A 25,806-nucleotide genomic window follows, 5' to 3' on the forward strand; every position below is an offset into this window, starting at 1 on the left:
TCTGCCTCTTGAGAGCCAGGATCAAAGACATGCCCCACCATGCCCTGCTTTATTAAAAAAAAAAAAAAGATAGCTGGGCATAGTGGCATAGTGGCACATGCCTTTAATCCCAGCACTTGGGAGGCAGAAGCAGGTGTATTGCTGTGAGTTTGAGGCCAGCCTGGTCTACAAAGTGAGGCCAGGACAGCCAAGGCTAACACAGAAACCCTGTCTTGAAAAAAAAATATATTTTTGTTGTTTGTACGTGTGTGTGTGTGTGCGTAATACCTGCCTGCCTGCACACCTGCCACAACACAAGTTTGGCAATCAAAGGACACCTTTCTGGAGTCAGTTTTCTTTTTCTAGCAGGACCCTGCAGTTAAACTCAGGCCCTCAGGCTTGGTGGCAGATGCAGTATCTACAGAGCCCTCTCACCAGCCCTTTTTTTAAAGACAAAGTCTGACTGTGTACCCTGGGCTAACCTTCAATTCATGATTTACCCACTTCACTCAGCCCCTCTAGTCTTGCCACGGCAGCATGGACCACCATGCCCAGCTGTGTGCTGTGCATTTTAAACTGTAGTGCAGCAGGTTTGCTCATGCTAACCGCACAAATCCACAAATCACTGGTGCAGAGGCAGGTGTGACATCACTGAGTAATTTTACAGATGCATTTTCTTCTGATGGGACCATCCATAAGATGTGAATCCAACTGTTAACCACACCTGCACTGAAAATACCTGTAATCTTTACTGATGACAAAGTTACCATGTGTTTATGCCTGAGTTTCAGAATTAAAGCAAAGAAAATGTTTCAGTTAGAAGTAGGGGGGTCCCCCCCATTCAGGTTGATAGTGTTTATGGGACTCTTGCAGATGGTCTTCCAAAGAGCACCAAGAAAAGCTGTTGACTGAGCAAAATCTGAACACCTATTTTAGTGGTGAAAGTGGGTGGGGCCTGATGTACAGATGGCTACAGTGAGGTGAACACCCTCTGCGGCAGGCCCAGCAGTGTGCCAGACAGTGAGCTTCCTACCTCTTTTTTCACTGGTCACAGAACCTACAGAAGGTGAGGCTGAAGAATACTGTTCCAAATTGTTAGCTACAAACTGCCCCCCCCCTTGAGACAGGGTTTCTCTGTGCAGCGCTGGCTGTACTGGAACTCACTCTCAAAGGGGGAGGGGACGGGAACAGAGAAGAGAAAGAGAGAGAGTCTTCTAATAGAAGGCCCAAGTGTCTGAGTAAATAAAGGAGCCTATTACACCCACCAACTGGGAGGCCGAGTGCTGTGAAGATGTCAGTCTCCCCTCCGCCCCCGCTGATACAAAGCACTCCTGCTCGGAAGTCCTTTTCCTGCCTCCTTGTAGAATTGGACAAGCCCAGTAGGGTTTATACGGACCACAGGGACCCGAGTACCAAAGGAGGAACTCGAGGAGGAGCAAGAAGCGCACAGTGAGGATGGAAAGAACACTCATCAGGATGGATTGGAAAGCCACCGCTATTAAAACTGTGTTGGTACAAGGATAAGTCACAACCATAGAAGAGATAGAGAGGGGAAAGTCCGGAAACAAGCCAGACATGTGACCTGCCAAAGCCTTGTTAAAATACAGATGAGAAAAGTCTGTCTGTCTGTCTGTCTGTCTGTCTGTCTGTCTGTCTGTCTGTCTCTCTCTCTCTCTCTCTCTCTCTCTCCCTCTTCTTCTTTCCTCTCTCTCCTTCTCTCCCTCCCAGTGACTTGGAGAGATGGCTCAGTGCATAAGAGCTCTTGTTGACAAGAATTTGGTTCTCAGCACACACATCAGAACCTGAGTTCATTTCCTAGCACCTACGTGTGTGTGTGTGTGTGTGTGTGCGCGCATGCAGGGGACTGAAGGAGCAAGGTCCCCGGGGGCTCCCTGGTATTCCAGGTATCTTATTACCTTGTTCTAACAGTCAGAAAAGACCGCAGGTATCAAGGACCCACAAAGGCCTGTGATGCAGGACAGCGTCCCCCAGCAGGCTCCAGAAGTGGCTTCCGGTTACCCAGACAGGGATGCCAGAGTTGTAAAGGACCAGAGCTTGGTGTAGAAGAGAGGTAGTGGTGGCGGGGTGAGGGCGCTGGAGAGATGGCTCGGTGGCTCAGAGCACCTAGCACAGGTTCCTGGCATCTACACTGGGTGGCTCAACACCAACCACCTGTAACTCCAGCTGCAGGGAGTCTGGCTCCTCGGGTTTGAAGAGATGGATGGAGTCTGGAGAGATGGTTCAGTGGGTAAAGGCACTTGACGCTAAGCCTGACTCTCTCTCTCTCTCTCTCTCTCTCTCTATATATATATATATATATATATATAGATAGATAGATAGATATAGATACATAGATATATAGATATCCCTCCCCGCCTCCCCCCTCTTTCTCTCTTTCTCTCCTCTCTCTGTGTGTGCATGCATGTGTGTGTGTGTGTGTGTGCATGCGTGTATGTGTGTGTGTGTGTGTGTGTGTGTGTGTGTGTGTGTTTGAGTAGGCCAGAAGGCATTGAATCCCCTGGAGCTGGCTTCATCACAGACCTTGCTCCTTCAGTCCCCTGCGCATACACACACACACACACACACACACACACACCATACACTTTTTTTTTTTTTGAGACAAGGTTTCTCTGTGTAGCCCTGGCTGTCCTGGACTCACTTTATAGACCAGGCTAGCCTTGAACCCACAGAGATCTGCCTGCCTCTGCCTCCCAAGTACTGGGATTAAAGGCGAGCGCCACCACTGCCCAGCACATACACATTTTTTTAATACCCTATTTTATAGGTCCCTATAGGAAAGGAGAACACCGCTAGACAGCTTCCTGTTCTTTTAGCTGTATTTCCGGCTTCAGCAGCCTTTCCTAAGCAGGATTTACTTTTCCTAACACACTAAACTGCCACGTAGCAGTGAAAAAGAGAATCAACAGCCTCCTTTTAAATGTTGATATGTGGAAAGAATGAATGCGGATCAACTGTTTACACTTGGGGACGGTATGGTAGCACACCGCTTTAATCCCAGCACTCGGGAAGCAAAGGGGTAAATCTCTGCGGATTTGAGGCCAGCCTGGGCTACAAAGCGAGTAGTAGGCCAGCCAGAGTTAACACGATGCGACCTTGCCTCAAAAAAACAAACACTCAGAGACCCAACTGACGCAACAGGTGGCTGTACCCTCCTTGCCTGTCTTACTGTGCAAAGGCACCCGGCCCAGCGGGAGAAGCCATTCCCCCCCCCCCCCCAGAGAGGCTTTCCAGGATCCATTTGAAAGGCCAGGCATGGTGGACCCCAACACTCAAGAGGCAGAGGCAGGCAGATCACTATAAGTTCAAGGCTAGCCTGGTCTACAAAGTGAGTCCAGGACATCCAAGGCTACACAGAGAAACCCTGTCTCGGGAAAGAAAAAAAAAAAAAAAAAAGGAAAGAAAGAAAGAAAAGGACCTGAGTCAGTTTGCCCGTTATCATATAGCAGATTCTAAAAAATGAGCGTGGAGTTAAAAAGCAAAAACTGGTCTTTAAGTACTAAGTACAGAAAGTTCGGGGCTTAGAAGATCTTCAGGAAGGCTGAGGTAGCAAGGCAGCTTGAACCGCAGCTCCATCGTGGAGCACCCAAGTGGATGAGTCTCAAGGCCCGAAACCACAGTAACATGATTAAGTGCTTCGGAGCAGCTCCCACGCCTGAGCTCGGGCTGCAGCGCCCCTGCAGGCGGTCATTAGAAACACACCCGGAAGCTGCAGGGAACGCCCTTCAGCCTATGCAAGGGCCGGTAGCACCTCTGCACACGCAGATCGCTCCCTCCCTCTCACGTGACAAACCTCGCAGGAGAACTTCCCTTTTGCAATCCCTGGGGCTGACCGCTCACGTGGCCAAGGATTCTGGGAAATGTAGTTCCTATCTTTTCTGCGCTGAAGAGACTTCAGAATGGGAACTACAGGTCCTTGCCACTGCTAGTGCACCCAGCCTTTCCTTGTCCTTCCTGCCTCAGCTCCTTGGTTTTTATTTTAATTTAGCGGTGGTAGGATAATTTTGCTCATGTTTTTGAGAAAAGGGCTCAGGCTGGCTTCAAATTCAATACACACAAATGCACAAAAACAAAAAACAAGAAAAACCTGTTCTCAACTCCTCCAAGTCCGATTGGTACATGGAACAATCCTAGTTCATCAGCATCCTTAGGTACCGGTTTTCTCTCTTACAATGCGAAGGATCAAACCCAGAGCCTTGCACTAAAACCACACTACTCCCACCCACCCCTTACTCCTCCTCTAGTAACGTGTGTTGGTTTGGTTTTGGTTTTTCAAGACAGGGTTTCTCTGTGTAGCCTTGGCTGTCCTGGACTCACGTTGTAGACCAGGCTGGCCTCGAATTCACAGGGGTCCACCTGCCTCTGCCTCCCGAGTGTTGGGATTAAAGGCGTGTGCCACCACTGCCTGGCACGTATGTTCTTTTTATGTGTGTGTGCGCACAGGTCTGTGCTGGTACGTGTGACTATAGAGGCCAGAGGTCAACACTAGGCATTTCCCTCCATCATTCATTCCTCCAGGAGCGCTTACCCATGAGAATAGAGGCTGGCTCCCAAGCCCCAAAGATCCTCCTGTCTTTGCCCCCTCAGGGTATCTCTGTAAGTTTCAAGACAGCTTAGCCAATATAGAGAGTTCCAGGCCAGCCAGGGTTACACAGTGAGATTCTGCCTAAACAAAAGCAAACAAACAAAATCAGAGAAGCTGGGCATGGTTTTATAAATCTGTAATCCTTGCACTTCAGAGGAGGAGGCAAGAGGATCAGGAATTCAAAGTCATCCTTGGCTACATGGTAAGTTTGAGGAGGCACATGAGACCACCTCTCAAAAAGAGGTGGTGCACACCTCTAGTCGCAGCACTCAGGAGGCAGAGGCAGGCAGATGTCCGTGAGTTCAAGGCCAGTCTACATAGGAAGCTCCAAGCTAGCCACGGTTACATAGTGTGACCCTATCAGGGGGAAAAAAACCCAACAAAGCAGGAAGGGGAGGGGATTCTTGAGAGATGGCTCAGTCTGTAAAGTGTCTGTTACACAAGCATTAGGAGCTGCATTCAGCTTTCCAGAACCCACGTACAAACCAGGTGTGGCAGCACAAAGCCTGCCATGGGGAGTGGGGGGACCTCGCATCACTGACGCTCCTTGGCCAGCTAGCCCAGCCCAACTGATGAGCCTCAGGCTCGGTGAGGAACACTGGCTCACACAATAAAGGCGGAAGACCCCTGTTGGAGACACTGGGCCTCCACACCAGCGGGTGAGGATGCGCCAGTACACACACTCATATCACAAGTACATACCTCACACTGCTACACATAAAATAGAAAAGAAAGGAAGAAAGAGAAGGCGAAGTACTGGCCTGTGTGCCTCATCTGCTGCAGCCCACAGCTGCTTATTGATTGACAAGTACCTGGCAACTGTCTCCGGTTTATTGTCTAGCTGGGAAGTTTTGCCTGCTGGGCCCATTAAGAATTATAACTTGCTTATTGTTCGGTGGGGGATCTTGTATCCAAGCCAATGAATAGTTAATTTAATGTCCAACAAGGAGGCTTTTCTGCATTGGGTGGAAAGTTAATTCCCAGGTCATCCATGTATTATGCATAGATTGCTTTGGCCTGATTCTGCTTTTGGTGCAGAAGCCCATCCCAGGAAGGTCAGGAAAGACAAAGGAGTGTGAGAGACAGAAACGGAGGTAAAGGACCCTGTTAAGAGCTTCTCTCTTAAACTTCAGGCATGAGGAACCTTGAAGCCAAAGGAGTTAAACTCGGTGTGGCTTTCCAGCAGGCTGATGATGCTACAGTCAGACACCTGCTGCTCTAAGCTCAGAAATAGTCAATCCCTCATGCCTCCCGCAAGATGGAGCATCTCAGAGGCTTTTGGTTTTGGTTTTGGTTTTGGTTTTTGTTGTTTTGGTTTTTGAGACAGGGTTTCTTTGTGTAGCCTTGACTGTCCTGGAACTCACAGAGATCTTCTGGCCTCTGTCTCCCGAGTGCTGGGATTAAAGGCATGCACAACCTCTGACCCGCTCAGGTTTTCAAGATTTTATATAGTATATTATATATATTTATTATTATAGATCCCTTCTACAACAATTATACATCACTTGAGTTGGTACAGGTATTTTGGAAAACAGTTCAAATTTTCTTAGAAAGTCAATTACGTGTTGGCAACATGACCCAGCCATCCCGTCTTTAGGTGTTTTTCTAGCATCTGTCTACTCAAAGACCTGTGCTGGATATGTTCCTAGCAGCCTTATTGTAATATCTCCAAATTAAAAACAACATAAGAGCATTCACAGTTGCCTGGATTAAACTCGCTGTGAATCATCCAAGTAATGGAGCCTGATCCCTCTCAAGAGCAGCTGAGGCCCTGGTACAGACAGAGCATGGCTGAATTGCAAAACCCTGACACCATCGAAAAACTCCAACACAAAATTCTGAGCCATTCCATGAAATTTAGGGAAAGGTGAAACTGTGATGGCAGCAGGCAGATGCTGTGGTATGGGACTGTAAATATGGAGCCTGGGGAGGTGGCTCAGAGGTTAAGAGCACCAGCTGGCTGCTCTTCCAGAGGCCCTGCCCTCTTCTGGCCTACAGGTGTACATGCAGTTGCAACACTGTAGACATTAAGGAAATTTGTTTTTTGTTGTTGTCTTTTTTCTGAGACAGAGTTTCTCTGTGTATCCTTGGCTGTCTCGGACTCATTTTGTATACCAGGCTGGCCTCCAGCTCACAGTGATCTGCCTACCTCTGCCTCCCGAGTGCTGGGATTAAAGGCATGGGCCACCACTGCCCGGTGTAAATGTTTTTAAAAAAATTATGGCAAGGGGGGCTGGAGAGATGGCTCAGAGGTGAAGAACACTGACTATTCTTCCACAGGGCATGAGTTCAATTCCCAGCAACCACATAGTGGCTCACAACCATCTATAATGTGATCTGATGCCCTCCTCTGGCCTGCAGATGTACATGCAGGCAGACCACTGTATACATAATAAATAAATAAATAAATAAATAAATAAATAAATAAATAAATAAATCTTTTTAAAAATTATGGCACCGGGCATGGTGGCACATACCTTTAATCTCAGCACTCGGGAGGCAGAGGCAGGCGTATCACTGTGAGTTCAAGGCCAGCCTGGTCTACAAAGTGAGTCCAGGACAGCCAAGGCCAAGGCTACACAGAGAGACCCTGTCTCGAAAACAAAAACAAAACAAAACAACAACAACAACAACAATATATATATATCAAGGTGGAGGCTGGAAGATCAGAGTTCAAGGTCATCCCTGACTGCAAAGCAACTCAGAGGTTTGCAGTAAAATAGAACAACCTAAAGCAAATAAACCCTGGGTGCAGTTGGCATTGGAAAGGAATAAGCAGCATCGGTCAAAGAAAAGCCTAACTCAACCAGGCAATGGTGGCACATGCCTTTAATGCCAGGACATGGGGAGGCAGAAACAGGCAGATCTCTGTAAGTTCGAGGCCAGCCTGATCTACAAGTAACCTACAGGCCTGGTCTTGGCTTCCAAGACAGCTAAAGCTACACAGAGAAACCTTGTCTTGAAAAACAAAACAAAACACCAAAATGAGCAAAAACAAACAAAGAAAAGCCCAGCTCTGCTCATGATAACCGCTAAGGGCTCCTCTACAAATTCGATGGCTGGCCACTGAAACTAAAGCTCTGAGAACTGAGGCCAACATTTGCTGTGCAGAAATCATGTCCCTCAGAAAATCACAAGCAAGATCCTGAAGATGCATGCCCCTCGGTGCCCAGGAGCTGACATTCACTTTACTGTCCACAGCATATTTCCATTTCATGCAAGAGCTGAAAGAGATGGTGTCCTGCAAGGAAGCTGATGGGTTGGGAAAGTGTGAGTCCCATCAGATTCGGATTCAGGGCTGTGCTCACGCAGGAAAGCCAGCCCCAGCAGCCTGGACTCCTCCTGACGGCTGATTTGTTGGTACTTAAATAAATGGGTCACAGGCTCCCTCAACCCCACCCCCCACACATACGGCCTCATCTCTGATGACTGGAAGGGTTATTAAATTCATGGTCACATTTGGGTACTTCAGCCCCTCTCTTCGCAGCCCAGCAGCATTGCAAGGCCACAGAGAGATTGGGAAAGATTGGGGTCAGACTGGGGAGGCTACACTGACATCAATCTGCAGATCAGATTCCTGGGAATTAAACCGAGGGCCCAGCTTGGGTGTTGTCATGTGAGAGTCTTTTTTTGTTTTGTTTTGTTTTGTTTTTTGTTTTTTTGTTTTTGTTTTTTCCAGACAGGGTTTCTCTGTGTAGTCTTCCTCACTGTCCAGTACTCACTCTGTAGACCAGGCTGGCCTCGAACTCACAGCAATCCACCTACCTCAGCCTCTGCTGAGTGCTGGGATTAAAGGCCTGCGCCACCACACCTGGCTTCCAAGAGCCCTGAAACTGAGCAAAGCACCCAGGAAGTGGAGACAAGAGCATCAAAAGTTTAAGGCCATCCTAAGCTATATAGTAAGTTTGAGGCTACCCTGTTTTAATAAGATCCTACTTTAAAAAAACAAAAACAAAAACAAAAAAAAATGAAACAAAGCAAAGGAAGGAAAAAAATGCATCAAAATAAATGTACCACTTGGTAGAGTTGGCATAGCAACAACCTAGATGTAGCCTCTGGATTGGTGGAGATTGACTTTGGGGCAGACAGCCCACCCCAGCCTCCCATGGTCAAGTAGTCCATGAAGGTCTGACTGAAGCAAGGAAAAGTCATCTCAATAACACCCCCCCAGAAACAAACAAACAAACACCAAGGTCCACCCCTCCTCCAGTGCCACAGAGGAGGCCCCCGGAAGAGGCTGATAGAAATAACCAGCCCAGAGCAGGACACACAGCTCCGTCTACAGAAATGGTCCTACACAGGCATGAGGACCTGAGTCTGGGTCCCCAGCCTGCACTTGAAAAGCCAAGTGTATGGGGCACATTTGTTACCCGCTGCTGGGAAACAGAGGCAGCTGGAAGCGCTAAAAAGGGCTAGCCGGGCTGGGGCTGTATCACTGAAAGAGTTGTATCAGGGATGGAGAGATAACCTCCTAACCCCCTCTTGCATCCCTCCCTTTCACCACCACCACCCTCCACTGGATCCTGCAGACACATCCTCTCAGTTAGTGCAGCACTGGATGCCCCAAGGGAAGAAGCGGCCCCTGAGCTCTGGGACAACAGACAGGCAGATCCCTGATACTACTCATTGACCAGCCTGTCCAGCCAAATTGATAAGCTCCAGGCCCAGTGAGATGTCCTGTCCCCCAAAAATAAGAGAGAGAACAACTGAAGAAGACACCCAAGGAAGACCTCTGGCCTCCACATGAACCTGCCTGATGTGCACACATTCAAGAACACACACACACACACACACACACACACACACACACACACACACTTCAACAAAACCAGTCCAACAGTGTCAGATGGTCTGCCAGGAGCTCATGCATTCCTTTACCCACTATACTCTCAAAGCTGTAGATGAAATAGCTGTCCCCACCAGACATGGCGGCACTCGCCTTTAATCCCAGCACTCAGGAGGTGGATCTCTGTGAATCTGAGGCCAGCGAGTCCAGGGCTATTACACAGAGAAGCCATGTCCTAAAATGAAAGAAAGAAAGGGCTTTCCCCTTGTTACAGATGAGCGAACCGAGGCTGGGAGGGGCTGAGCAATTTATCTGAGGCACTGACAGACTGGCCCTTAGGCAGTTGTGCCCTGCAGTTGGTTTCTGCTGCCTTTTCTCATAGGGACATAATCTCTAGGGTTTGGATGCCATCTGTGTCCCTGAGACCCACAAGTCCATCTGCTAGGCCCTGACCAACATGTTACTTGAGCTTCCAGACCCAGGGGTCCAGCTGCATCCTGACCCAACCCAACTTCACGTGCCCAAAGATGATGCTTCATTTACCCTGTGCTTGCTCTAACCCACCTCCAAAGGGAGATTGCCCCACTCCTTGTAGCCCCAGAGCCAAGGGCACTTCTCACACCATTCCTTAAGCCTCACCTCCCTCCATCCACCATGCAGCTCCAGTCCAGGACCCTCATTAGAACCTGGTACCCTACAGGCTGCACCTCCAGTTCTGCCTCTTCTCCCATCTGAGAATGCAGATATGTGCCAGTCACCTGCCAGTGTACCCTCCAGCTGCTTCCGGTGGTCCTTAGGGATGGAGGAGGTCCAATCTAAACCTGTCCCTCCCCCACCTCAGACTCTGTCATGCATTTCCCTGAGCAGGCAGGCAGTGTGGCTCTCACAGAACTTTCCATTTCAAGCCAGCCTCTGGACAGGGGACGGGGACGGGGAGGGGACTACAGGGGTAGGTGGGTGCGTCATTCTTAATTTTTTTTTTAAGATTTTATTTATTTTATGTATATGAGTGCTCTTTCTGCATGGATGCCTGCACGCCAGAAGAGGGCATCAAATCTCAGTGTTGATGGTTGTAGGCCGCCATGTGGTTGCTGGGAATTGAACTCAGGACCTCAAGAAGAGCAGACAGTGCTCTTAAAGTGCCGAGCCATGTCTCCAGGCCCGGATCATTCTTGCTGACCCCTCTGCCAGGAGTTCTTTCTCACCTCCAGTTCACACCTGCCTGTCCCCTCCGTGTCTACCCAACCCTCATGTCTCCATTACTAGCTATGAACAGGGGCATTTCTGAACAGGGCTCACCGGTTCTTCCTTACACAGAACTCACAAGGTAGTTAATACGTTTGAATGAGGGAGGGGTGTGTGCCTTTCCCCAAGCCAAGCTGGAACGACAAAGCCAGGACTGGATTCAGAACCACCTCATTGCCACCCCAAATGCGAGAGAATTCACCACTTTTCTATGCTCTTCACCTATCAAAGCTGTTAGGATTCTGCTTCAGTCAGCCTACCTATGATGTCATTGCCTACCTGCCACGGGGGCGTGGCCCTGCCCAGGGCCCCTCTCTCTCTTACCCGCTTACTCCTTTTCCCTCTACTTCTTTCTCTCTTCTTCTGTCTCTGTCTCTCTTTCTCTGGGGGGCCCCTCCCTTCTTTCCTTCTCTCCCCATACTCATTTAATAAGCCTCATATAATATAATATCTGAAGCTGGGCGGTGGTGGCACACGCCTTTAATCCCAGCATTTGGGAGGCAGAGGCAGGCAGATCTCTGTGAGTTCGAGGCCAGCCTGCTCTTCAGAGAGCGTTCCAGGACAGTTAGAGCTGTTACACAGAGAAACCCTGTCTCAAAAAATAAATAAATAAATAAATAAATAAATATAAAATTATACTATATATATGTTACACACACATGTTGCCTGGCATCTTATTCTATTATTTCTTATTTTCTAAATCATTACAAAAGCACAGCGTTGACAGTCTTTAATCTGAGGAAGGTGGGCTCTCAGCACAACTTGAAAGGCTCAAAGACCTCAGGCCTTTTGATGACCTCACGGCTTGATCGTTCCGGGTCTCCAGTTCACCTCCATCCACTACTCTCAGCCTAGCGCGGCGAGGCTTCCTTCCTGAAGAAATGCAGAGGACCCAGAAAACAAACAAACAAACAAACAAACAAACAAGCAAGCAAACCACCACCCAGACGCCAGGCATCCTCAAGCGTGTGCAGATCCAACTCAGACCAAGACGTAGGACATAGATTAAGCCCCTCCTTCTCAAACCGAGATCGTCCTGCTCTAGTCTTCTACTCCACCCCTACCTCTTCCTCCTTCAGTCCCTCCCCACTCCTCCTTCGGACACGGTCCTTCTCTCCTTTCCCTCCCTAAGCCCCTCCCCATCCTCCTCCCTCTACCAGTTTCTCCGGGAGCTCTTTCCTCCCGCCTCCGCCCCCCCTTCTCCAGCTCCTCCCCCTCCCCTGCCCTCCCGCCCGCCCCGGGACCTAGCCTCCCGCCCAAGCTTCCCGGCGCTGAGTGCAGAGGTGCCGCGCGGCCCACGCAGCCGTCACTCCCCCGGGAAGGCGAGGCCGAGCGTGGCGGCCATGGAGGCAGCGGCCCGGAGACGGCAGCTCCCGGGAGCGGCGGGAGGCCTCGGTGCCGCGTTCGTGCAGGCCAGGTGCGCGCGGAGCGGGGACAGGGAGGCCGCGTGGGGCCCCAGAGTTTGAGAGACCTCGCTAGGATTAGGGGAACCGCTGGGACAGGCTACTCGGAGGTCACCCCGGCCAGATCTGCTGAGTCCCCGTGCCACTTGCAAGTTTTCGGGAGCCTCCTGCTCTGGCCAGGACTTTGACTCTGTTCTGAATCAGGAGGCTGGAGGTTGGAGTTGGGTAGGAAAGTGAGCCGGTTAACCGGAGACAGCGGGTAGTGGCACGCTCCCTGAATGAGAGGACCCTTCCCTCAGAGGGGAGATGTTTGGGGTTTATCTGGCTAGGTGGGGCAGAGCCAGAGACACAAAACCCGCCCTTTCATCTTTCCCTCCAGTGCTCCTCCCCATCCTCCTCCCTCTACCAGTTTCTCTGACCGATTCACTGACCATAAGCATTCCTCTCGTGTCATCTGTGTTGATTAAGCACCTGTTCTGCGCCTAGCGCTGTGCCAGGTGGGAAACAGGAAAGTCGGAGCCAATGGAGGTGATTGCTAATCCTGGAGGGCTTTCTGGAGGAGATGAGCAGTGCAGGGCTCTGCAGAGGACACTTAAGGCTTTTAGGCCCTACATAGTGGTTATGCCTTTAATCCCATCACTGAGAAGGCAGAAGCAGATTTCTTTCTTTCTCCCCCCCGCCCCCCTCCCAGACAGGGTTTTTCTGTGTAGCCCTGGCTGTCCTGGACTCACTCTGTAGGCCAGGTTGGCCTTGTGCTCACAGAGCCTCTGTCTCCTGAGTGCTGGGATTAAAAGGTTTGCGCCACCACTGCCTGGCTCAGAAGCAGATTTCTCTGGAGGTGTATTTCAGTTGGTAGTGACTGCATAGCATGCAGGAAGCCCTGGGTTCAATCCCCACCGCTGCAGAAACTGGACATGGTAGCCAGGGGAAGCATGTGAGGAAATGCAAGGAGTGCGCTGGTATTGGACAAGTCACAGGTGTAAGAGAAAGCGACAGGGCGGGACCGACTTCGAAATGTCCCGAATGCCCCAGAGTTGGACAAGAAGGCTGCAGAGTCCGAAGTTTGAGGAGGTACCAATCCTGAAAAGAAGGCTGCTCACTTCTTGAACAGTCGTTCCCGTACTTTCCTCACCCCAAATGACCTGTTAAAAATGTATACCCTCCCAAATGTGGATACCCCGTATCCCACAGGTACCAAAGAGCCACGGGAGAGTTTTGAGCACTGGTGTGTGCTCCAGGTGGATTTTGGGAGCTCCTGGTGTGATTTGGGGGACGTTTTGGGAGACTGGGCTCAAGCAGGCTCTTTTCATTGTTCCTGAAGAATGTGCGGGCTGTTCAGTTTCTGACTTGGAAACCATCCTCTGAGCATGCGCAGTGCTGGGCCAGGCACCACTTCCACCTGATGGCCAGCCCAAGATCTCTCCGTGGCTTAGTAACACTGTAGCTGTCTTAGTTTGTATATACACTGAGCCAGGTACCGAGCCTCATCCGACTGAGGCTCGACCTGTTCGATGCACAGAAACGTTACACAAGTTCAGCTGCCCATGCGCGGGGGGTGGGGGGGGTGGGGGGGTGGGGGTGGGGTCAGATTCTCTTTCATATTTGCAGTTGACACCGTTGTTTTCTACCTGTTACCTGTGGATTCATTCTCAGCATTGGAAGTCAGGATACCATGTTTACAGTATTTAAGCTGTCTTTGGCTTTCTGTTGTTATGTTGTTCTGGAACTCTGCTCTGTAGACCAGGCTGGTCTAGCACTGACAGAGATCCACCTGCCTCTGCCTACTGAGTGCTGGGATCAAAGATGTGTGCCACCACTCCTGGCTCTTAGTTATCTGGTTTTTTTTTTCCTTTTTGTTACTGCACTTTCTCATCTTTTATTAAAACACTTCTGTCTCACTATGTCTGGTATTTCATCATCCATTATAAAGAGCTCAAAGTCAATCTATATCCCCCCACTCACGGTTCTCTGTTTACTTCCCTAAAGAAGCTCTTTTCTTTTCTGGCGATGTCCAGGCTTGCAGATGCTGCTGTGTGGTACTGGCTTCCCAGCTGTCGTGGTATCAGCTTCCCCCATGTAGTAGACTTGGGGGAGCTGTGGAGGGGAGCAGGAGCAAAGGCTGGCCTTGCTTCAGATTACCTGGCATTGTGCTTTCATCACTGTCCAGGATTGCTGGTGATGGGGACCTAGGACCAGCACAGCCCGGGGGAGGCGGGGTTCAGCCTGTGACGTCTAGAATCAGGAACTTGGGGCAAGCTTGAGGTTACTCATCTTCCTGATAGAAGCTTTGGGTGGTGGGGGGCGGGGTGGGGTACCTTTCCCCTGTGCCATCTGCCTTCACAGTAGAAGTCCCACAGAGGAAAACCCTTCGGATGTTTGTCAGGCTTTTGTCTGTGTGTTGCTGGGAAAGGAGGGCTTTTATCAGGGTGAGGAGAAGCACACAGACAGCAAGCTCACAGAAAGACCTGCAGAGCAGAGCGGGGATTGCAACAATCCACATTTATTGGTCTTGAGTCCCACACCACTGTCTTCCTTTCTTCCTTCTTGCTTCCTCTTATCCCCACCTGCCCTACTGAGCTAGGCTGGACCCATGCCAGGGTTCCCACTGGCTGAAGTGCTTTCTGGGATAGAGGAAGAAAGTGTAGCTGAGCCTCTAGTGTGAGCCAGGAACTTCTAGAGGCAAGCATCAAGTGCCCCCCCCCCCCACCTTCCCCATGGGCCTTCAAAATCCTTTTATTTTATTCTATTCTTTCTTCTTTCTTTCCTTTCTCCCCCCCTCCCCACCCCCCATTTTTGTTTTTTTGAGACAGGGTTTTTCTTTGTAGTCCTGGCTGTCCTGGCTCACTCTCTGTAGACCAGGCACAGAGCCACCTGCCTCTGTCTCCAGGGTATGGGGATTAAAGGTGTGCAGCGTCACCTCCTGACCCCTTTATTCTTTATACTAAACATCCCACCTCTGATTGAATTTAGGGTTTAAGAATGAAACACTGAGTGCTCCCTTCTTCCTCCCTCCAAATTCTGCATCACTCGCTGCTGCTCGTTTGAGGCCTGTTCTGACGGGCCTAATGAGGAAGGAACAAACAGGGACTCTGTTGGAGGGCTCTCACTGATCTCTGAGCAGTCTGCGTACTTAACCTGAATGTTGCCCTGTCTTTGGCCTGGCCAGCCTCTACCATTTTACCCTGATAGGCCTGGGATTTCTGCGGTGCCTTCTCTCCTCCTCCCTCAGGCCTTTCCCTCCTGCTCACAGGTAGCTTTTCTTCCTGGTTAAAGGTGCCCATCCCCCACCCCTTTTTGTAGGTTCTGCATATTGTTCCTAGCTCCGCTGATCTGGGTGGACTTCAGATGCCAGCTGCCTTATTTTAGTGATCGGAATAGAAGGCCATTGCTTGTACAGAGACCCTCGATTATCCAGAATGCCCCCATCTCAGTGGCAGTTAGGATGAGCTCAGTTCCCTCAACAAAAAGGAAGGTGCCAGCACACATGGCCTGAGGCAGCCTGCCATGGGACACAAGAACACTCTGCATCTGCACATGCCACTTCATTTTCTCTTGGCTGTCCCTGGAGGGTGGAACCTTGGCCACTGACACTCTGGAGGCTTGTATCCTAGACAGCCACCATCAGAAGGAGCTCAGTCCCCAATTGGCCAAGCCTTCTTTGGGAAGAAGCAAAAGTTGGGAAAGAAGTGATAAAAGTAGTCACCACCGCTCTTTACTGTGTGGGCAACAGTGGCTAACCTCTGACCTCAGAGCCTCAGCATCTTCAGCTGAAAGCAGTAGGAGAACAGCTCTTGCCTCCGATGTCACTGCCTGCCCTAAGCTGAGATGCTAAAGGTTGTAGCATCATGATCAGTGGCGGCGGAGGAGGGTGGGGGGCACTATGTCCAGGGACAGAAGCTATGCTGACTTGGGGAATTCCTACTCTACCTGCCTTGCTTTCTACAGGACCCAAGGGCTTGCCTCCCTGGCCTGGGACCACCTTCCTAGGCTGCCCAGCTCACGTACTCATAGGGGAGGGCTACTGAAGTGACCATAGTGACAGCTTTAAGTCAGCCCTAGCCAGGGACAGCACTGACAGCTCTTGAGGTCGGGGAGCCGTGTCACCCCATGCCTGCTGTGGCCACACACACAGGACAATGACATTATCCCCATCATCTTAGGAGTTAGTAGTAGCTTGTCTGGGTAGTAGCATGCTCTAAGAGGACTCGGACTCTGCTGCTGCTGGTGGGGGGGGAGGCGGGGGGGATGGTTTGGAGACTTGGGGAGCCTTAATGCTCTCCCCTTTTGGGCTGCTGCTATGGCTCTGGGTTGAGGCACCAGGACCTACATGGTAGAAAAGAGAGGAATTCTGAACAAAGCCTTCTAACCTCCACATGCATGGCATGGCATGGCACGTGAGCATGCCCATACGGCCGAATAAATAACTGCCTTTCTTTCTTTCTTTTTAAATAAAAGCTCCTCTCTTGAAAGCCTAGATGGAAGAGCATAACCCAGGCCCATGCAGCCACCACCAGCCCGAGTTAGTGAGGAAATGCTTTCCCCCTGTAGGGCTGCTATGGTTTGGAAAAAGCTTTCTCAGAGAAGCCCTCCCATAGGGAGTAGCAATGTCAGGCAGACGGGGCCAGCCTGGTCTACAAAGCAAGCCCAGGTTAGCCAGGGCTACACAGGGAAATCCTATCTCAAAATAACAACAAAAAACAGTACATAACAAGTAAACAAAAGAGCTCACACAAGCAGACCCATGGTTCCTGAGAGACAGTGGGTGCTTCGCGAAGGTTGCCTGCTGCCACAGTCTCGTCACACCTGATGTCTTTCATTCATCTTTCGTGTTTTGCCGTGTTCTCCCCTATCAGTTTGTAATGGAAGCGTGACTGTTACTTTGCCCATAGGTCAGTTACTTCCTGAGTCACAGAGCAGTTAGGACACCTGAGGCCCACCAGTTTTCAGCCCTGGATGACATGTGTGTCCTGCCTTTAAGTGCCGGGACCTCTGCTTTCTCTTGGGTTGACGGCCAGAGGGCTGATGCTAGCCTCGTTCCTTGCCAGGCACAGCACTGTGAAGGCTGAGGAGACAGACCGCACAGCCCCCTTCCACTTTGACCTCTGGCTCTACTTCACACTGCAGAACTGGCTTCTGGACTTTGGCCGCCCCATTGCCATGGTAAGTGTGAGGCTGAGTCAGAAGGGTGTGGGAAGGAGGCACAGCATGTCTGTGGCCTCCCTCACTGTCACTGTCATGGCGTGGCACTGTCACCTGGAGGTGGAGCCTGCCAACTGATTTTGCATATTGCAACTGACCAGATTGTAATAACTAAGGTAAAGCCAGTTCCAAGTACTGAGAGGAACAGTTAGAAGTCCCAAACTAAGGAAGTGTCAGGCTTTCCTGTCCCGCCTCTGAAGGCCTGGGGCACACCTGTCCATTCCTTTCTCTGTTTGTGTAAACATATATAGAAATTTCTTTTGTTTTTTTCGAGACAGGGTTTCTCTGTGTAGCCTTGGCTGTCCTGGACTCACTTTGTAGACCAGGCTGGCCTTGAACTCACAGTGATCCACCTGCCTCTGCCTCCCGAGTGCTGGGATTAAAGGCGTGCGCCACCATGCCCAGCTGAAATTTATTTTTTTTAATAGAACCAAAGGAGGTTTTGTTTCATGCCTTATATCCTGTGCCTTGTTTTACAGTAAAATATACCTCTACAGCAATGAATGCAAATTGCTGTTCCTATGAATGGCAACTTAACCTTCCATAGTAAACGTGTGCTATAAGGGCCTGTCTGAGGTGGGTAGTGGGACCGTGTCACAAGACAAAACAAACCGAGCTGCTAGACAATTCCAGCAAAGTGGCAGGTTACAAAATTAACATACCCAAATCAGTAGACCTCCTCCATACCAGACACAGACTGAGAAATACGAAAGACAGTCCCGTTCACAGTAGCCTGGAAAATGAAACGAAGTTCCTCGAAACAAAGCTAATCAGGAGAGTGAAAGACCTGCACAGAGCGAAGTTGAGAAGAGTTTGGTGCTATGGGCATTCAGTGGAATGAAAAGGATGTAAATATGATAGCATAGTTTTGCTTTAAAAATGGTTAGAGAGGGCGGGGCATAGTGGTGCTCACCTGTAACCCCAGCACTCAGAAGGCAAAGGCAGGCTGATCTCTGTGAGTTCCAGGACAGCCTGGTCTACAGAGTGAGTCCAAGACAGCTAGGACTACACAGAGGAACCCTGTCTCGAAAAACCAAAAAAATAAAAATGGTTAGAAAAAAAAGAAAGGATTTCAAATTAGGAATGATTTTAGATTATAAATGTGTGTTTACAAAAAACAGTACAAACGAAACAACTATCATGTAGAGAGCCTAAGACAGGCCCTGGGTTTCTGTGTATCATACATGACAGGGGCAGTCAGTCCATTTACTGTCTATGGGACTCAGTTCCTCTCTCTGGGAGTCCTTTTTTTTTTTTTTTTTTTTTTGCCTTGGGGCTCCTAACAAGGTTACCAGAAAACACAGGAAGAGCTCAGTGTCTGTGAGGGCTGGTGGCCTGTGGCCTGTAGGCCTTCCTGTGAGCACACGCTCTCTTCCCCAGCTGGTGTTCCCGCTCCAGTGGTTCCCTCTCAACAAGCCGAGTGTTGGGGACTACTTCCACATGGCCTACAATATCATCACGCCCTTCCTTCTGCTCAAGGTACGGACTGGCCTGTCTCCTTTCCATCCTTTCTGTCTGTCTGTCTGACTGTGTCTCTCTCTCTCATACACATACACATACACATATACACACGCACACGCACACACACACACACGCGCACACACACACACACGTGCTAGTAAGCTGGTTCAGTGGGTCAGGTGCTTGCTGCCAAGCCTGACACCCTCAATCTCATCCCCACATGACAGAAGAGAAATGACTTCCACAAATTGTCCCCTGACCTATGTAATAAAAATGGAAGGCATTTCAAGTCTCTAAATTTAGAAGAAGCACAGCCTCAGAATACAGTTTCTGTGGTTTTGGAACACCCACCCCCATTTTGTACTTCCTGACATTTTTCTTTCTGTTTGCTGGGGACCTGTCACCTGAAAATCAGACCCTGCAGCATGCTAGCCCACCCAAGGCACATACTGGACACCCTGGGGTAGTCAGGCCTCCTGCCTTGAAGGTCTGGTACCACCTCTAACACTGCCGCCTAGCCCATCTTCCTGGAAAGGAATGGTGTGTTCAGCTGGCCCTGATGGCTTTGCCACACACCTTGTCTGGAGCTAGGTGGCCTACAAAGGAGCCCCTAACCTCCAGAGGGACTTTCTATCCCATTTTTCTGAGGGAAGGGAGGCAGAGGTTATCACACTGTAACGGAGGCAGGGGCCTCATTTTTCATCATCAGCTTATCGAGCGGTCCCCCCGCACACTGCCACGGTCTATAATCTACGTCAGTATCATCACCTTCATTATGGGAGCCAGCATCCACCTGGTAGGCGACTCAGTCAACCACCGCTTGCTCTTCAGTGGGTACCAGCACCACCTGTCCGTCAGAGAGAACCCCATCATGAAGAATCTCAAGCCGGAGACTCTGGTAAGGCTGCCCCTACTGGGGATCATCTGTTCTTGGAGGCTAAAGAGGTTCCCCAGCCAGTCATGCCTCAAGTAGCCAAGGCTGGCCTTGAACTCCTCATCCCCCTGCCTCTGCCCCCCTGGAATGCTGGAATTACAAGCGTACACCTAAGTGAGGGTCCTGTTGTCTACCCAAGCTAGCAAGCTCCTAGACTGCAAAGGGGCACAGTGTTTGTCTGGATGTGGGGTACCCATCTGTAGCCCCAGCACTCAGGACACAAAGAGAGGACAATTGCTACAAGTTCAAGATGAGGCTGCTTTGTATAACAAGGCCCTGTCTCATCAACAACAAAAAAGTGGTGCAGGGACTGGGTTCTCCGTGGCCCCTCTGCCACCCTAGGGAGGGAATGGGAGTGGTGTGTGTGCTGGGGGCGGGGTAGGGGGTGTGAAAGGGGCAGGAGCGGGCAGTGGTGTTGCCCGGAGTCCCAGCCTCCCTCACTCTGCCACCCCTGTGCCTTCTTAGATCGACTCCTTTGAGCTGCTCTACTACTATGACGAGTACCTGGGCCACTGCATGTGGTGAGTTAAGGTTCCACCCAGGATCCAGGCGCCAGGATGGGGTCAGCGTGCCTGGGAGACCCTGTACCTTTAGCCCTAAGGGGGCCTCCTATTGCCTCCTTCCTACCCGAAGTTTCCACAGTGGCCACTAGAGGGCAGCAACCAGGTGTTTGTTCGCTTTAGCCATGCCTGAGCCTGGGGTTGGGGAGGGAGGGCGGTAGCCCTGATAAACACACACACTAGATGCAGGAGTCAGATGGTGATGTAGGGAGCTGAGAAGAGCCAGCAGAGCCAGGTTTGGGGGGGACAGTTTGTGTTCCCCATCTTAGAACTCCCTGGGGGAATCTCCTTTCTACCACTACTGCCACTCAGGAAAATCTCAGACGTGTGGGGTCAGAATCAGTGATTCCGGGCTCAAATAATGAGGGTTCCTCTGCTACCCTGGATAAAATATAGGCAGAGAGAGGAGGGGAGGGTGGCTGTCAGCTGGGCGGTCATGGGCTAGCCATGCACTTGGGTGCCTCATCCGGACTGAGGTGCTTCCCTCAACACACACCCAGCCCTGGTATCTGTGGGTCTGTCTGAAGCTAAGGAGATTCGTCCTCTTGGTTTGCACGGTCCTACCGTTCTCAGAACAGGCCCCCCACCAGCTCTTCCTGACTTTGCCAGGTGACTCTGCACTGAAAGCTGGGAGAGGAGGAGAAAGAAGGAACAGCCCTGGGAATTCCTGAGAGGTCGGGGGAGGCCACTGAGTATTGAGGGTAGGGGTGTCACATGACAGAAAAAGGTTGTGTGTGCAAGAGCATGAGTGTGTGTGTGTGTGTGTGTGTGTGTGTGTTGGAAGGAAAAAGGGAGCCCCTGTGTGGGGAGGCGACAAGCCATGCGCTTGGATGAGGTGGGGGCTGTTGGCTGAGTGTGAATGAGGGCTCCACGGCTCTCCTTGGGTTCCCCCCAGCGCCGTGTTCTCTCCTACCTCAGCCTTGCTGGGTATCCCCATTTTTTGGCTAGTGTGGTACTTGACTTGCTGGTGTTTGAGGCACATGGATGAAACAGAGCCCCACATCCCCTACCTCCATGTAAATGAAGGACAGGGTGGGCATGGGTCCAGAGAGGGAAGGTGGGCAGGGTGTGGTTGCCATGGCACCCACCCCTTCACTTCAGTTTTAACACAAGGAGCCTGGGGCTTTTCTTCCCGTGAGCTCCGCCTTTTAGTTTCTATTCCTCCCACCTTGACTCCCACAGCTGAAAAGACTGGGTATAGAACAGTGTGCCTTCCAAGGGTTTTATAAGCCACATGGTGACACCCTACGTGACAATGCAAGGGACCAGTGGAAAGATGGTGGGGGTGGTCCCTGGTCAGGCCTGTAAAGCCGCCGCCTCTCTGTCACAGGTACGTTCCCTTCTTCCTCATTCTCTTCATGTACTTCAGTGGCTGTTTTACTACCTCCAAGGCCGAGAGCCACATGCCGGGGCCTGCCCTGCTCCTGGTGGCGCCCAGTGGCCTGTACTACTGGTAAGTAGACATTGGCACCTGGGGTGGGACAAAGGGCACAGGCACTGAGTGAGCCACTATAGTAAGAAGCCACACACAAAGTATTGGGTGTGATGGCCGATGGCCCACCCCTGTAGTCCTAGTGTTTGGGAGGTAGAGGCAGGGGGTCAGGAGTTCAAGGTTAGCATTGCGACATAGTGAGTTTGAGGCCATGTTGGGCTACATGGAGCCTGTCTCAGAGAGAGAAAGAAGAAAAAAAAAAATCACGCTTGACGACAGACCTGCAGTGTGACCCCAGGTAGGACTTGCCATCTCCAGGCCTCTGCTTCCTCCTAGTTTGTGAGAAGACTGTGCCTTGTAGTGGCTTCTCTCTTACCAGGATTCTTAGCACCAAGTAGACTGTGGAAGATGGCAAGGCTGTCCCTTTCCTCTGTGCCCCGCTCCCAGCACATCAGAGCCACCTTGAGGCCAGGAGTCTACCTCTAGGTTATGTGCTGTAAATGCTCCTGAACCTCAGTTTACCCCCTCTGAACCTGTCCTCCTCTGAGGAAACGTTGGGATCCAGTGGGGGAGAGAAGAGCACCATGGTGACAAGATGACAAGGACAGAGCAGGGGGAGTTTCCCAGCCTGGTGCTGCCTTTTGTGTTCTTTTGTTCTCCTGAGGTCCCATTGCCCACTCTAGACTCCTCTCTCAGGCCTCAGCCAGACCCTTATCTTCCCGTCATTGCTTCCTTGGAAACAGATCTTTCTCGCTCACACACACAGGACTGTGGGATCACAGGGAGGACCCAGCAGGACCCGGTCCTCCTTAGATAGGAAGCCCCCTCACATGAAAAAGGCCCTTTCAGGGCTGGAGAGATGGCTCAGAGGTTAAGAGCACTGTCTGCTCTTCCAGAGGTCCTGAGTTCAATTCCCAGCAACCACATAGTGGCTTACAACCATCTATAGTGAGATCTGGTGCCCTCTTCTGGCGTGCAGGTGTATATGCAGATAGAGCACTCACATACATTACAATAAATAAATATTTAAAAGAAAAAGGCCCTTTCTTCCTGGGCCAGCTCTATCCACTTCCAGGGCCTGTACAGCCCACAGGAGGACATGCTGAGAACCTATGTTCCCCCTGAAAGTGGGACTAGAGATAGTGGCATTTATGCCAGAGAGAGAGAGAAAGGCTTGGCCTGAGCATGTTCACTGCCACAATCTTACCTTGACATGTCAGTGTGACAGCAGTAGACTCACAACAGGGCACCAATTCACTGAGCAATATGTACTCTTCTCAAGTAAGAGATGCATACAGCCCTTGTCAGATACCTTGAGAGGTGGGGCCCTTTATGTTCCCCCATATAAGGGAGAAAACAGCCTTGAAGTTGTTCAAAGTTATGTGATGTCCCCGAGGTCCCAGGCCCCTCGGTTGTGGAGCTGGAGTTTGTTAGGTGAACAAGGGAGCATCAGCACTCTGAGAGGCAGTAGCCGAGTAATCCTGCAGAAGCCTCCGCATGCATCCATGTGCTCTGTACTCTGGGGTGCAGCATCTCTAGATGACAGTGGCCCAGCCTCCAAGGGGACAATGATGACAATAGCCTCTGTGGATTGGGATGGCATCCCCAAATTCAGATACCCCAGAGACCCAGCAGGCAGCAGATGAGGTCCTGGGCAGTGTGAGAGCTGAGGGCATGTGTCACGTGGTGTGTTTGTTTTCTTGCTCCTCCAGAGCCAGTTTCTGTCATAAGTGTCCTAATGTGATGAGAAAAGGCAGAAGCCAAAGCCCAGACATCCTGTGACTCTCAGCGGTCTTGGAACTTGCTGTGTGGACACCAGAGACCTACCTGCCTCTGCCTCCTGGGCATTGCATAAATGTGTGCACACCACACTCAGCTACTGCTGCCACCACTGCTGCTGCTGCTGATTAAACATGGTTTCTCTGTGTAGCCCTGGCTGTCCTAGAACTCACTATGTAGACCAGGCTGGCCTCAAACTCATGAAGATCTGCCTGATTGTGCCTTCCCAGTGGGCAAGGGTGTGTTGCCATCTCATCCAGCAGATTTTTTAAAAAGAGTTTTGTTTATATATATATATATATATATATATATATATATATATATATATATATATATAAATATAATGTATGCAATGTTCTGCCTGCATGTGTACCTGCACACCAGAAGAGGACATCAGATCTCATTATAGATGGCTGTGAACCACCCATATGGTTTCTGGGAATTGAACTCAGGACCTTTGGAAGAGCAGCCAGCGAGTGCTCTTAACCTCTGCGCCATCTCCACTGCCCTTAGCAGAGTATTATTAAACCATGCAAAGCAGTTTAATGCTGCCGGGCTGTGGTTTAGGCTGTCCTACACATGGGTCCACTCACTAGGTGAGCCATTCTGATTGACTGGGAAGGCAACCTAGGACTTGGTCCAGAAGGATGCCAGGCAGGATGGTGTTGCCATGGCACCCACTCCACCTCCATACCTGTCCTCTTTCTCCAGGTACCTGGTGACCGAGGGCCAGATCTTCATCCTCTTCATCTTCACCTTCTTTGCCATGCTGGCTCTCGTCTTGCACCAGAAGCGCAGGAGCCTCTTCCTGGACAGCAACGGCCTCTTCCTCTTCTCTTCCTTCGCCCTCACCCTCTCGCTGGTGGCTCTGTGGGTTGCTTGGCTGTGGAATGACCCTGTACTCAGAAAGAAGTACCCTGGTGTCATCTACGTCCCTGAGCCCTGGGCCTTCTACACGCTCCATGTCAGCAGTCAGCACTGAGGCCTACTGGGGACACCAGGACATGGTTATTCATAATGGGTGCATGCATGCACCGCGGTAACATGGGCTGAGCATTGTGCGCAGGCATTGGCAGAGTGCAGTGTTCTGGTCAGGGATTTTTATCTTTGTTTCTGTTTTTTGCTTTAGACTTAAGATGGAATTGAGTTTGGGGAAGTATGTAAAGGCCAAGATCCTGGCTCCTGCCCTCCCCTGCATATTCTACTACTATTAGGGGGTGCCTGGATAACACCTCTATCTCTCAAGCCTGGGCTGGCCTTATGGAGATGTCTTCTGGCGGCTGTGCAGGTTTGTGAGGGCCGGGTGGGACAGTAGCAGGAGACTCTGCTACCCGCCTGGCACCTGGCTCACCCTGAAGCTGCCTGCTGGGCCCCAGGTTTCTAGGTCACAGCTTCTTTTGTGCTTTGAACAGAGCAATTCCATCTCTGGGCTCCGTTTGTTCCAGAGGGTCTCATGGTCCCCAAGTGGCTCTGTGCACTGGAGGTTACTGATTCCTTTGGGGCCAGCCTCAGCAAGGAAGAGGGGTTCTGTCAGACCCCTAAGCTTAGTGGGGTCTGTTCCTCCCAGGCTTTTGTCCAACCTCACACTCCACTCACATGCTGTTGAGAGCCCAGGCTCGAGGGAGCCAGAGGCCAGCTCCATTATCAGCTAAGCTCTTTAAGCTGCCTGAGTTTTAGCTACATGGATGGCAGATTCTCAAATCCTTGTTTTATAGATTCCCTGAGCCCCGTTGTAGGGGTCTAGGACATTACAAGTTGACAGCACATCTCAACCTGAGTCTCTCGCCACCTGCCACCTGCCGGTGCCTTTGTTCCCAGCATGGTGGCTCCTGCCTCTCCCGACCCACCTCCTCCCAGGCTCAGATGGAGGTGCCACCCCCTCATTTGGCAGCCAGCACTACCCTGTGCTGTGAGTGTTGGGGGACACTCCATGCATGGGCCTGCCTCTTTCCTATTGCTCTCAGGGAACCCTGGGCCTCAGTTTCTCCTCTTTGGGTGTGGTCCTTCTCTGGGCTAAGCCATGCTGGGTAGTGAGAGTTCTGAATAAAGACTGATGTGAAGCCCAGCCTGGCTGTGGCTGTTTCTAGCTTTGGGAGTGTGATGGGGAGTCAGGGGGGAGTTGGGGACCAAGGGGGAGGCTGGCTGGTCTGGGGCCTAGGCTGCAGGGTGCAGGGCTTTCTCTTGGGCAGACCTTCAGAAACCTCTCCCTACCCTACCCCACCCCTGTCATCTGTCTATCACTTAAAGGCTCATGGGGCTGTGGGCAAGGACCTCTTGCCAGTCAGTACAGTGTCCCTTAGTGGAGCCTAGGGCAGTGAAGGGAAGTAGAGCACTTCCAAGCCTGTCACTGGCCCTGTCCTACCAGTCTTCCCCTGTGCTGGGAGGTAGTGAAAAGCCAGTCTGTGGGAGGTGGCCCTGAGCCTCA

The 25,806-nt window shown here is 50.9% G+C and overlaps 1 protein-coding gene across 1 annotated transcript; it reads left to right on the plus strand.

Annotated features, from left to right (window-relative positions):
- Positions 1-11,738: 11,738 nt before the first annotated feature.
- On the plus strand, positions 11,739-25,446 carry CLN6 (CLN6 transmembrane ER protein). The gene is made up of 7 exons (XM_084781428.1): positions 11,739-12,030; positions 17,062-17,176; positions 18,596-18,694; positions 19,386-19,574; positions 20,076-20,131; positions 21,501-21,623; positions 24,093-25,446. The coding sequence occupies exons 1-7, from the start codon at positions 11,957-11,959 to the stop codon at positions 24,361-24,363; spliced, it is 927 nt and encodes a 308-aa protein (XP_084637554.1). The 5' UTR covers positions 11,739-11,956; the 3' UTR covers positions 24,364-25,446.
- Positions 25,447-25,806: the final 360 nt, after the last annotated feature.

This window comes from Acomys minous (assembly GCF_964271855.1).
Source record: "Acomys minous genome assembly, chromosome: 5".
Taxonomy (NCBI): domain Eukaryota; kingdom Metazoa; phylum Chordata; class Mammalia; order Rodentia; family Muridae; genus Acomys; species Acomys minous.

Coding starts and splice junctions, on each gene's coding strand:
- CLN6 (XM_084781428.1), top strand. CDS start 11,957: ATGGAGGCAGCGGCCCGGAGACGGCAGCTCCCGGGAGCGGCGGGAGGC. Junction 17,177..18,595: donor TTGGCCGCCCCATTGCCATG/GTAAGTGTGAGG, acceptor TCTCTTCCCCAG/CTGGTGTTCCCGCTCCAGTG. Junction 19,575..20,075: donor ATCTCAAGCCGGAGACTCTG/GTAAGGCTGCCC, acceptor GTGCCTTCTTAG/ATCGACTCCTTTGAGCTGCT.